Below are 14,446 nucleotides of genomic sequence, written 5' to 3' on the forward strand. Positions count from 1 at the left end.
ACCATTCATGTAAAAAATAAATATTGAATTGCTCTTTTTCTTGCTAAATATTCTATCCTTCTTCAACTATTTTAACTACGAAAACAAAATGTTTGTTTTAATTTTTCTTTGCTTTTGTGAAATTTAACCTTAGTATTTTATGAAATCTATTCTAAACCAGAACAGTTCGTGGACCTTAAATAACTGGTACAATTTACTGGCTTATTTATTCAACAGATATTTTTTGGAGACTTGTATATGTTATGTGCAATTCTAGACCTCCAGGAGTAAAGCAGAGCAAAAACCAAATTCCTACCTTCATGGATCTTATATTCTGGGGAGAGGAGACAGACAAATCAATAATTAATTTGGTAGTCTATAAGATGATAAATGCTGTAGAAGAAAATAAAGTAGGGTAAAGGGATAGAGTGAGTGTTCTGGGGTTGAGAGGGGAGAGATTTCATCATATTTTGCAACATTTTGTAATGAAAATTTTCAAACATACAATAACATTTCAGGAATTTTACCATGACCACCTATAAACTCACAAGTTAAATTCTACCGTTAACATTTTACTCTGTCACACATCTATGCAACTCTTGGTTTATCAGTCCATCTTATTTTTTTGATGCATTTCAACATAAATTGCAGGCATCAGTGCATTTTCCTTAAATACTTCAGCATATATATTATTAGCTAGAGTTTAGTATGTGTTTACTTTTTTCTTTTGCAATTGAATTTCATTCAAAGAAATTCACAAATATTTATATTAGTTGAATTTTAACAAAAATTATATGGTAACATAACCCAATCCCCATCAAGATATGAAACATTACCCAGAAAATTCCTTCATTCCCCTTTCCAATCAATCCTTGCCCCTACGCCCCAGGAGAAGCTACTGTTTTGATTTTTTTCACCATAGATTAATTTTGTCTGTTTTAAAACTTCACATAAATGGACTCAAAGAGTATGAACTGTCTTGTGTAAAGCTATTTTTATCACAATGTTTTGAGGATTTACTCCTGTTATATATGTAAATAGTTTGTTCCTTCTCATTGCTGAGTGGTAGTCCATTGTTTTTATACCACAATTTATTTATCTGAGCTATTATGAATAAACGGTATGAACATTCTTATTCCAGTCTTTATGTGGGCCTGTGTTTTCATTTCTCCTGGGTAAATATCAAGGAGTGGGATTACTGGGTAATGTGGAGTGTGTGTTTTGTTTTATAAGATCTGCTACACCGTTTTCTCACTAAGTGTATGAGAGTTCTAGTTATTCCACTTCCTCATTGTCATTTAATGTCGTCAGCCCTTTCAGTTTTAGCCATTGTGGGTGGAAGTGAAGGTTCTTACTCATGCTTCTGTCTAAAGCCCATGCTCTTCCAGTGCACTAGGCAGGCTGAAGTAATGAAAGTGAATAATTGTGGATCCCAGTGCCACAATAGCCCGATCCATGGAGACATGAAAGTGTGCCTCTGAACTTTCTAAAGATTATTGTTCGATCTTTTTAAGATCCTCTTTTATTGTTCATATGGCTGTGTATTACTTGCAGTGCAACAGGCTTTTTAAGTTATTTGCTCAATAAATTAGGGTTCATCTGATTCTGTTTTATGTAAGATTAGATATTAAAGAATTCTTTAGATTATTTAATTTTATTTAGTTTGTTTCCTGTAAGGTAAGACTTTCTTGAATTTATGCCTCTTATTTTATGAAAAAGGTAGAATTGTTCTTGGTGTTTTGGTGATTAACTCTTAAATTGCAACTGAGCCTAATTACTCTGCAACATAAAGACTCCGTACTTACCCAAGATGTCAAACTAGTGAGTGGTCTTCAAACATAGCTTATTCCCTTATCTTAAAACAATCTTTTAACTAGCTTTCATTCCTGCACATATTAGCCTGTCACTTTGCGCTAGTGAAAGTGATACTGTCCTTGAAATCCCTTTCCTATATGTATTTCCCCTTACTACATTGTACTTTTCCTTCATAGCACTTATCACACTTTACAATTTATTTTTAGGACTATTTTATTAGTATCTCTCCACTACTATAGTGTAAGCTCTGCAGTATCAGAAGAAGTGTCTGTTTTCTTGACCCTTGTCGTTCCGAGTGCCAGGCACATAGTTGGCACTCAGTAAATATAGATTGAGTTAACTAATGAACAGACTTAAACCCAAATGTTTTGCTCCATATCTCTAGTTTTTGTTCTATACCAGCATTTCCCAAACTGTATTACAAAAATTGTCCATAAACTATTATTATTAATTTTCTGAAAAAATGATTCTGTGGTCATACGTTTGGAATAATGAAGAACCACAATTTACATTAGCATGTTAAAATCTCTCAGAAGTCCTAAGGTGAAAAAAATCTAAATTTAGAATCCAGCATTCTCTACTTTTTGTTCTTATACTGTTAGACTCTTTATTGAACTATATGTTGATAATTTGAAATTAAATATTCCAGTGAACACAGTTTAGGAATGCTGGTGTACTCAGTGCTACAAGTCGATTTATTCTAAAATTTCATGGACAGATATTACCTTCAGGGAACATCTAACTTTTTATATAATTGTAATTTAGAGTTCGATCATCTTAGGTATTTAATCAAGACATTCAATAATTTATTGAACTGAATTCAGAACTCATTCTATTTCATTTGTTATTGGGCTTCACCATTCTGCGTTTTCTCACTTAAAACAAAAATCTCATTTTCACTTATAGTTTAATGTTGCTATTATGTAATTCTTAGAAATAGACGTATATGGTTTGGGGTTTTAAAAATACTTTCATTACCTAGAAAGGTGTAAGTATAATATCTTACTATTTGTTTGATGTTTACTTTTTAAATTTATTTATTTATTACAGTATAGTTGCCATACAATGTTACATTAGTTTCAGGTGTACTTACAACGTAGTGATTCTATATATATATATATATACACCTTACAATATGGTTACCATGATACATCTGGTAACTGCGTGTCACCATACAGAGTTATTAATGATATTGACTCTTTTCTGTGCTGTCCATTACATCCCCATGACTTGTTTATAACTGGAACTTTGTATCTCTTATTCCCCATCACCTTTTCCACCCATTCCCTACCCCCCTCCCATCCCCCCGCCGTCCTCCCCGCCCCTGCCCCTGGCAACCATCAATTTATTCTCTATATCTGAGTCTCTTTCTGTTTCTGTTTTGTTTGTTCATTTGTTTTGTTTTGTTTTTTAAATTCCAGATATAAGTGAAATCATAAGGTATTTGTCTTTCTCTGACTTAGTTCACTTAGCATAATACCCTTTAGGTGCATCCATGTTGTTGAAAATGGCAAGATTTCATTCTTTTTTATTATTGAATAATATACCAACCACATCTTTATCCATTCATCTATTGATGGACAACTAGGTTGCTTCCATTATAATGTTTTACTCCTAAACTAAACTGACTTAAATGGGAAAGGTTTTATTGATCCAAATAATTTGTCTTAGACATTACCATTGTATTTTAGAAAATCTAGTGAAATGTATTCAAATTTTTTTGTCAAAAAGTAATACAAGTACATTTTAGAAAATATGGAAAATAAAATTACAGAAATGCATTTCAAAATTGTACCACCTGGAGATAATCTGTTAACTTTTTGGTGTATATACTTTGAAACTCTTATGTATATGTGCATGCATGCATGTGTGTGCATACGTGTGTATGTACATACACAGATACATACATACATGTTTATTCAACAAATATTTAAGCACCAGCGCTGTTTTAAGGTGGCTATTTGCCACTGAACAGAAATACAAAAATCTCTGCCCTTGCGATGCTTATATTAAGATTGGGGGAAGGATGAGGAGGAAAGGGTGATGACAATAAACCAAGCGTATGACATGTCAGAGGATGGTAAGTGCTATGAAAAAAATAAAATGGGGAAAGGAATAAAGGAGTATAGAGGACTGTTACATATATGCACATCTGCTTTGAGAATGTTTTCTGTATATACATATGTTCACTTGTGTCTTTTTCTTTTAAAAAAGGTTAGACAAATATCCTGAACATACAGTTTTCAGATTTTTTTTACTTAACAAATTGATGGTTTTATTCACGTCATTAAATATTATTCTGAACTATTTAAAGATTACACATATTCCATTTTATAGACTATGGTCCACTTTCTATACAACAACCAAGGCGATCTTTTAAAACCCTTCAGCCAGTATTGCTTTTAGTAAAAGGACAAACCTTTAACATGACCCATGACCCTGCAGGATTTGATGCTAACCTCCTGTGCAGGTGAATTTGTCATTCTCCCCCGTCACTTAACATGCTCCGGCCACGCAGACCTCTGCTTGGTCTCCTTCCTGTCTTGGAGTCCTCAGGCATACATGAGGAGAGAGTAAGTAGGATTATATAAGGTTATAGTTATATCCCAGTTGTTGAGAAAGGATTTTAAGACTTAGAGAAGAACTTAACCAATTTGTTATATATTATACACATTTTGGGTCCTATTCTTCTTTAACTTTTTATTACAAAAATTTTCAAACTTACAGAAAAGCTGAAGAATTGATACAATGAACAACCGTATACTCTCAACCTAGGTTCAATAACTAATGTTTTGCAGTATTTTTTATTCTATAATAAAATAGTTTTTGATTGAACCATTTAAGTGTGTTGTACACATCTTGACACTTCACCCCTAACCTCCATGTATTCAAGGGAAATCATTTTCTTGGCTGTTAAAGATACGAGAAAATTGTGTTTATTTTATAGAACAAAAAACTGCAAATAAGATTTTTTTAAAGCAGTAAATATTCACTATAATATTGATAAATATTTTATTTTACAGTCGTGGAAAATGGATATAAACATAAGGAAAAAATCTTTCTACAGAAAACTGTACTAGAAAGGCTATTAACGGTAACTAAGCATATGGAAAACTCTTCAGCCTCTTACATTGAAAGGCATACATTTGCTACCATGTTTTGGGTACTTAGTATGTCTTAGGCATTTTATCTTAACACAGTCCTATATGTTAGGTATCCTATTATCATACAGGTAATAAAACTTGCTGGGGTAAAATTCTTGTACCAGGTCTCAAAGTTGTAGCACTGGTAACCTGTGGAGCCAACATTCAGATCCAGAGCACTCTTGATTGCAAAGTCCCACCATACTATATTGCCTATAAAAATCAACCTTTGGGATCCCATTTCACACCTAAAAAATAAATTTCATTATGGTTCATCTAGGAAAATAAGCTTTCCAGGAAAATTCTGAAAAAGAATTATATGGGGCGAAATGCCTTCTTACCAGGTAATGAAATATACAAGACTACACTATTTAAAACACATTAAATACTGGCACAGAAAACGTTTGAGTAGAGAGGAGAAAAGAGCTTGGAAATACTCCTAAAGTGCAAGGGGAATTTGTTCTTTGGTAAAGGGACATTTTTAATCATTAAGGAAAAGAGATGTTTTATGTATGACATTAGGTGGTTTGATATCTCTTCCCTATACAAAAAAGATAAATTGTTTCATGTGTTCACCTACACAAAGAAACAATGATAGATTAAGCTCTCTAAATTAGGAACAAAATGTAAATTAAAACTAATATGCCTCACTTTCCCACTCCTTGAGTTGGATGTATATGGGGGATGGGGGAGCACGGGTGGGAGTAGATCAAAGAAAAATTTCTCTTGGTTTTTGAGGATATCAGACTAGAAAAGTACATGGAAGCATCCTTTGTCAGTGAGCATCGGAGGCCGGTAGACATGACAACAGACTACACCCAAGTGTGAGAGGATACAGTTTCCCATGGTCATCCCTCCCATCCCTGGCTCCCAGCAGCGCTAGGCAGTCTGAATCAAAGATCAAATTACATTATAAAAAAGAAAGTATTTGTTTATACACCCTAGTTTATAACTGTACAATTTATACCTGTTATTAAGCATGACAAAACCGTAAAGGAAAAGATTAGTAAATACGACTTTCTTGCATGGAAAAAATACTCTAAACAAAGTTTAATCAGAAGTCAAACTTCAGGAAATTATCTTTCTTAAATCTTTAACCAACCCTGTAAAGCAGATTCGATTCTATTTTCCTCTTACTGGAGGAAACAGATTTTGAAGACTTCAGCAGATTTAGAAGCCTTGCCCAGAGTTACAAACTTTCTCTACTACTTTTAAAAAGGGTCTCAAAATTCATTTGAAAAGGTTATTATTCAAAACAAAAGGCAGAGTTTGAATCTGTCAGTTTCATCAACTGAAAATGGAGATGATCTCTACCCTTCTTTTAAAAGATCATTTGTGTGAAAGTACTAAATAGATTAGAATCAGTAATATTTTTTATCTGTAGCTTGCTTCATACAATAAATTCAGATGTTTAAAACTTTTTTTTAAATCTCATCTATAAAGTGCAAACTTTAAGTAACAGTTTTGTCAGCTTTTTTAAATCTTTAATATAATTTAACTTTCAATTTCAGTGCAGTACCGTTCCTTAAATTGAGGAAATATATCTAAAAAATCTCATTTCTATTTAAAATATTTTTACCACTAACTGTATTGTTAGCAGCATCCTTTCAAGACTACTAAAATAAATGAACAAAAACCTCTTCATAAGGCTATACATTCTATTTGCTCTTTTTTTTAATACATAAACATACTTATTTTTCCCTCTGTTTAGGAACACCATCTTCAGCGGGCTATTTCAGCACAGCAGGTGTATGGCGAGAAGAGGGATAATATGGTTATACCAGTCCCAGAGGCAGAAAGTAATATTGCTTACTATGAGTCTATATATCCTGGGGAATTTAAGATGCCAAAGCAGCTCATTCACATACAGCGTAAGTACCTACTCTTTTAATAATTATATTTTCTATGTTATATAACTTGACAGATTTTTATCTATTCAAAGCTATTTTCAGTACCTGTTTCAATGAAATGAGATTTATTAGAGCTCATTTTCAACTATTCAAATTGCACTTGAGGTTTCTGCCTGACCAAAAAAAAAAAAAAAGTATTTTTCATCTTAGATTTTTAGTTTCATCTTAACATGGGATCTTATGCTTCTTTAGACAAATAGGATAAAGACTGTGCCTCAGATATAGAAATAGTTTTCTTACTGTTCAGAAATAATAATAATAATAGCCTTAAAGAACTTCTTAATGTTAGTCAGGAGTCAGCAAATTTTCTATAAAGAGTCAGATAGTAAATATTTTAAACTTTGTGGATCATTTGTATCATTTATCACAACTGTTTGATTCTGCTATTATAAGGCAAAATTAACAGTAAACAATACATAAACGAAAGGACATGACCGTGTTCCCATAAAACTTGGAGAAAAACAAATGGCAACCCAGTATTGGCCCCTGGGCCATGTTTCCCAACCCCCAATAGCTGTTTCTACTAATTTTTTTAAATTAGTGTTCTAATTGGTAAATTGTTTCACTCAATAATGATAGATTCTTCATTAGAAATGATCTTTTGATAGCAATCATATTTGATGATGAACAGCTAAGAGCTTGTAGATTTAAGTTGTCAACTCAAGTGGTTGACAACTTAAAAACATAGTTGAAAAGTTACTAAGAACAAATTGCTACAGCTTTCATTTTGTTATTTTGTTGACTTTTATGATCAAAAGGTTTTTCTAGGGGCCTTTCTAAACTTTTTTCAGGACAATATAAATCTATTTTGTTTTTTTTTGTTCCTTCTAAGGACATAGAGAAACTAGTTTTAACTAGTTTCTAACTCATTAACTACTTTTCTAACTCATTTAACCTTTCCTCCATATGTTCCAGTTTTTGTCCTGGATTTTAAATATTTATTTTACTGTTTCTTAAATAGAAAACTAAAAGTAAACATAGTGGCCATATTGGTTTTTATCAGTACTGTGTTAGTATTGGGTATTTTTTACTCGTGATAGTTTTCATCTTTAATTTGCACCTAGCCATACTGATTTCCTTTAGGAAAAAAATCCAATTTACTATAGGTTACTTTTAAGTGGTGTGTATTTTCTTGCCCACTCCTATGTTTAATTACATATAAGACACAGATACAAATTCTAAACAGATTTGATCAATATTAGCACCTAAAAGTAAGTTCTCTGGAAAATAATGTCAAAGTGAAAGTTCTAGATCTAATCTTCCTATATATATTAACTAGAGCCACATTATATTCCACAGCCACAGACTATATTATCTTACAAATGCATGCTTTTAGGTTAAAGCAAGAGTGAATAAGAAAAAATTACATTAGTCAATTTGTATTATCATTACTATCAGAAAAAAATTTGCATGTTTTACAAATAAACTGCTTATTGATAACCCAAATCCATAAAACACGTTATACTGGTAACTAGTGGAATAAATTGTGGTCAGAAAAGTCAAAAGTTACTATATTTAAAAAGGAATTGACTTAGCTGACATTGTAATCAAATAATAGTAATAAAATGGCAGCATAATTGTAGCTTATTTGGAAAGAAAAATTTTAATCAATACAAATTTGAAGTATGTTGTCTTTGGAAAGCAGAGCCAGCTAAATTAGTGTTAGCATTCACTGAATTTCTTTTACTATTTTGTTTTGAATAATTATACATTCACAGGATATGTGTAGTCTTATATAACCACTACCACACTCCGGTACTGAATTTACCATCACCACAAGATTCTATCTTGTTACTCCTTTATAGCCAAATCTATCCCTAGCCCTGCAACCACTAATCTGATCTCCATCTCTATAGTTATTTTAGTTCATGAATGTAACCTAAATGGAGTCACGTACTTTGTATCTTTTTGAGATTGGCTGTTTTTTTCACTTAGCATATTATTCTTGAGGTTCATCCAAGTTGTTTCATGTATCAGGAGTTATTCCCTCTTATGCTGAGATGTATTCCATAATATATATGTACCACAGTTTGTTTAACCGCTCACTCACTGGAAGACATTTGGATGGTTTCTAGTTTTTGACTATTACAAATAAAGCTGCTATGAACATACACGAACAAGTTTTTGTGTGAATATGTCTTTATTTCTCTGGGATAAATACCTATGAGTGTAGTTGCTAGGTCACCCATTTTTAGTTTGACAAGAATTTACACAATACATTCCAAAGTACTGTACCATTTTACATGATCACCAGCAATGTGTATGTGATCCAGTTTTTCCAGTATCATTGCCAGCATTTGAGGTTATCACTATTTTTATTTTAGCTATTCTAATAAGTATACAGTGATATCTCATTGTACTTTTAAGTTGTATTTCTCTAAATGGCTAATATGTTAAACACCTTTTTGCATTCATTTGCCACATATATATATTTTCTTTAATGAAATGATTGTGTGTGTCTTTTGCCCATTTTCTAATTGGTTCGTTTGTATAATGTTGTGTTTTGAGGATTTTGTTTTGTTTATGCATTCTAGACAGAAAGTCTTTGTCATGTATGTGATTTAAAATATCTTCTTCCCCGTATGTAATTTGTTTTCTCATCCTCCTAATAGAGTCTTTCACAGAGTAAGTTTTTAGTTTTGATGATATCCAGTTTATCAGTTTTCCTCTTATGAATCATGATTTTGATATTGACTCTTTTTTGCCTTGTCCTGGGTCCTAAAGATTTTCTCCTATGTTCTGTTCTAGAAGTTTTACATTTTACATTTAAGCATATGATCAATTTTGAATGTAAGGTTTAGTTCAAGATATTTTTTTGTGTGTTTTGGTTTGGTTTGGTTTGGTCCAGTTCAGTTTGGTTCGGTTTTTTGCCTCTGGATATCCTATTGCTCCAGTATTATTTATTGAAAAAACTATCCCTCTTCCATTGAGTTGCTTATACTTTTTGACCAAAAATTAATTAGACATATTAATGTGAATCTGTTTCTGGGTTCGGTATTCTTCTCCATTGATCTGTGTTTATCCCAAGACAGTATTTCTGTCTTGATTACTGCAGCTATATAATAATCCTTAACATCAGGGAGAGTGCTTCCTTATTTTTGTTTTTCTAAATTGTTTTGGGTATTCTAGAGCCTTTGTTTATAAATATTACGATAAACTCATCTCTATCTACAAAGAAACTTGCTGAGATTTTAATAGGAATTATATTAAACCTTTGATCCTTTTAGGAAGAACAGACCTTTACTGCACTGAGGCTGCCAGACCATGACCATTTAGACTCCCACCATTTAGATCTCCTTCAGTTTCTTTCATTGACACTTCGTGATTTTTCCCAATACAAATACTGTACATGTTTTTTTAGATTTATACCTGAGTGTTTTATTTTCTTTAGAGCAATTAAAAATGGTACTGCACTTGTTCATTTCAGTATATAGAAATGCAGTTGAATTGTGTCCTGTCTTATGTCTTATGTCTTATGTCTTATGTCCTGTGGCTTTGACTAAAATTACTTACTAGTTCTAGGAGATGCTTGCAGATTCTTTGGGATTTTCTACTTGGAAAATCGTGCGTAGTCTGCAAATAGAAACAGTTGTGATTTTTTCTTTTTTAAATCTATATGTCTTTAATTCTTTCTTTTCTTATTATAATGGCTAGAACTTCAGTACTATATTATATATAATAAGAGTAATGAAAGCAGACATCCTTGCCGTGTTCCTGATCTTAGACAGAAAGAATTCAGTCTTTTACCATTAAGTATTACATTACCTGTAGGATTTTTTTGTAGTTGCTCTTTATGAGATTGAGGAGGTTTCCCTCTGTTCCTAGTGTACTGAAAGTTTTTATCATGAAAAGATTTTGTCAAATGCTTTTTCTTCATCAACTGATAGCTTTATGTGATTTTTCTTCTTTAGCCTGTCGGCATGATAGGTTACATTGGTTGATTTTCAAATATTGAACCAGCCTCGTAGGAATAAATCCTACTAGGCTATGGTATATTATTTTCTCATACATCATAGGGTGGGATTTGGTGAAATTTTATTGAGGAGTTTCGCATCTTAAGTTCATGAGAGATGTTGGTTGGTAGTCTTCTTTTTTTTTTACTCTTTCTTTTCCGGTTTTTGTGTCAAAGTAATACTGACCTCATTAAACAGATTGGGAAGTGTTCCCTCTTATTCTGTTTTCTGGAAGAGAATGTATAAATTGATGTTAATTCTTTAAAAATTGGTATTGGCTTTTAATATACTATAATAAATACCCCAAAAAAAGCTAATTATAGTGTAAATTTCTCCAAAGTTAACATTGAATCATGGCTACTAGGCGGTCTAGTAAATTACTTGTGAAGGGTACATTACCTCGAATTATATGTATGGACTGGTTCATTTCAGTTCCCCTCATTTCTGTTTTGTAAAGCTCTTAAATGAAAAGTTACAAAAACTGTTCCTTGGAGTTTTTAAGATGATAATTAGTGTGCCCTAAAAAAGCAGTGACCAAACATGTTAGAATGAACTGCACATTACTCCCATCCCTACCCTCAGAATCACAATGCATATTACTGTGTTTATAGGCTCGGGGCATCCTGCAGTTAAGAAAAAAAGTGTATTTTAAATCACCATTTTCCAAATGTATTCATTAGATGTTAACTGTTAACATTTCATTGACATTAGTTGGGAACATCTCAATTCTATTCTTATCTTCAACTGGCTTAGGAAAGAGATCTTAATTTTTATTCTAGTCAGATCTCTGAAGGAAGAAACCCCTGTTAAAACCATTATCCCCTTTTTTAGCTACAGATGGTAGGTACCTTCTAAGCTACTTCACTGAGCGCTGCTCAACATTTCCTGATACAAAAGGTCTTAATTTGTTGTTTCCATTTTGATTAGTGATCTGGAAAGCTTCTAGATTATACAGCTAGGACTTCTCTTTTCCTATTTATACTGGAAGAAAGGACAAAACAGTCTGACCAGAATAGACAGGAACAATTCTCTCTCCCCCTTCCCTTTGCACTTGACTTTCATTTCAAAGTTAGAAATGTGGTAATGATGATAACAACAGCAGCAACAATAATAAAGTCCTGGTAAGAGGAGTGTTTAAAAAAAAAATTAATGTCTTAAAAGATAAAAGATATGGAAATGTTCCAGTTTAAATTAGCTAAAGAAATAACAATGAAAGTAATACCTGATCCTAGACTGGTCCTATGCTGGAGGGGGGAAATGTTATGAATTAGCTGACAAATTGGAATATAAGGCAGGAGATTAAATTGTACTAGTGTAAATTTACGAAGTTAATGACTGTACTATTATTATCCAGAAGAACCTATATTTAGGAAATACACGCTGAAGTATTTAGCAGTAAAGAGCTATATGAATGTAATTTACCCTCCGATGGCTCAAAAAATTTGTGTGTGTGTGTGTGTGTGTGTGTGTGTGTGTGTGTGTAGAAACAGAGTATATACATGCGAATGATAAAACATTAAAATTTTAACAGTGGGCGAATCTAGGTAAAGGATATGTAGGTGTTCCTTGTGTTGTTTTTATTTTCCAACTTTTGTAAGTTTGAACTTCAAATAAAAAATATTTTTAAAAAATAGATCCTTACAATGGGAAAATATATTTGCAAGCAATGCCTCTGATAAGGGCCTAATATCCAAAATATACAAAGAACTCATACGACTCTTAACAACAGAAAAACAAATGATCCAATCAAAAAATGAGCAGAGGACCTGAACAGACACTTCTCCCTAGAGGACATACAAATGGCCAACAAATATATGAAAAGATGCTCAACATCACTATCTATTAGGGAAATGCAAATCAAAACCACAGTGAAATGCCACCACCTCACACCTGTTAGAATGGCTGTAATCAACAGGCCAAGTAATAACAAATGTTGGAGAGGATGCCGAGAAAAAGAACCCTCATACACTGCTGGTGGGACTACAAATTGGTACAGCCACTATGGAAAACAGTATGGAGGTTTCTCAAAAAACTAAGAATTGATCTACCATATGATCCAGCAATCCCTCTACTGGGTATTTACCCCAAAGACGTGAAAACCCATATCTGATGTTCATAGCAACATTATTCACAGTGACCAAGATGTGGAAGCGTTGAATTGGCTAAAGAAGCTGTGGTACATATATACAATGGAATATTACTCAGCCATAAGAAGAGATGAAATACTGCCATTTGCAACAACATGGATGGACCTCGAGATAATCATGCTAAGCGAAATAAGCCAGACTGAAAAAGTAGAAAATCACATGATATCACTTATATGTGGGATTTAAACCTAAAAGCAACAAATGAACAAAACAAACAAACTCAGGGACATGGACAATGGACCAGTGGTTACCAGAGGGTAGGGGATGGGGGAGGAGGGGGTAGGTAGATGGGGTAAAGGGAGTCAAATATAGGAGGAGGGTGAAGTGGGTAAAGGGATCAAATATATGGTAACTGAAGGAAACTGGACTTTGGATTGTAAACACACAACAGAATATAGAGATGTCAAATTATAATATATACCTGAAAATTATATAATTGTATTAACCAGTGTTACCCCAATAAACTTAATTTTAAAAAAAATAGATCCTTACAGCATTTACTTTTTTTAATACCTTTCCGAATAAATGTATCCTGTCTTTATGCCTTCATTATGAAAGATTACATTTTCTCTTTCCCTTTGCCTACCTGCCTCCCCATCCCACTACAACATACATTCTTAATCCCCCATTATTCTTCTGATACTACTTTCTGACACATAAAATCTTAGCATGAACCACAGAGCTTTATCTACAAAGGATTTCAGATCTGTCAAATCTGGGATTCCTTATTTACTCTCCCCACGTACATTCTAAAATTGACTCCAGGCTCTGTCACTTATTAATATAAAGAAGTTCAAGAATGTCCTGATCTAACTAGCCAGTGATAGATTTGTCTTCTTAGGTCTAAGGCAAAGACATCAAATACCTACTATCCCATAGTAAATATCACTAATGTGCCAGTCTTTTCTGCTGCTCGAATTTATTCCAGGAGTTTTGCAAGTAGATATTATCAGTCATTGAGAGTTCGTGCTTGAGTTGAAACCTGTTTACCATTCCTGATCTGAGAAATTTCTGCTCAGCCTTGGACGATGTGCTTTCTTTTCAATCAGTGATTGTATTCTGTTTCTAATCCACATTTTGTACCATTTCATGCACCCAAATATTATTTCACAATTTGCTTCTTGTATTTTTAAAATACTCTTGGAAGTTACGGACATACCCACCATATACACTTAGTCTGAACAATAATATGGCATTTGTTACATAGATATTTATATACATTTCATCTCTATCCCTGGGCTCTTGAGTCCGAGGGCAAGTACATGGTTTGTACCGCTCTCTAAAAATTATCTGGTGAGTTTATATGTATTATTGTGTTCTTTTGCTAAAATTTTTTTCTATAGCATTTTCCCTATCTGTACATTATACTATATTTTGTTTAACCATACACATGTCTGTGTTTATCCCCATCAAATATTTTTAAAGGAGTTAGATTCTACAGGATTATTTAACAATTATTGGCTAGCTAGGTCTCATTTTAATTGGCAGAACTTAATTAG

At 32.8% G+C, this 14,446-nt stretch overlaps 1 protein-coding gene across 4 annotated transcripts in view; it reads left to right on the forward strand.

The window, feature by feature from the left end:
• EPC1 (enhancer of polycomb homolog 1) overlaps positions 1 to 14,446 on the forward strand; it is an 88,880-nt gene that overhangs the window by 55,545 nt on the left and 18,889 nt on the right. For all 4 annotated transcript variants that reach the window (XM_011369475.2, XM_011369474.2, XM_011369471.2 and 1 more), the window contains exon 2: positions 6,649 to 6,808. In XM_011369475.2, coding sequence (XP_011367777.1) covers positions 6,649 to 6,808 — 160 coding nt within the window. The remainder of the gene's footprint in view (positions 1 to 6,648; positions 6,809 to 14,446) is intronic.

Source organism: Pteropus vampyrus, unplaced genomic scaffold (assembly GCF_000151845.1).
Source record: "Pteropus vampyrus isolate Shadow unplaced genomic scaffold, Pvam_2.0 Scaffold150, whole genome shotgun sequence".
NCBI classification, from domain to species: domain Eukaryota; kingdom Metazoa; phylum Chordata; class Mammalia; order Chiroptera; family Pteropodidae; genus Pteropus; species Pteropus vampyrus.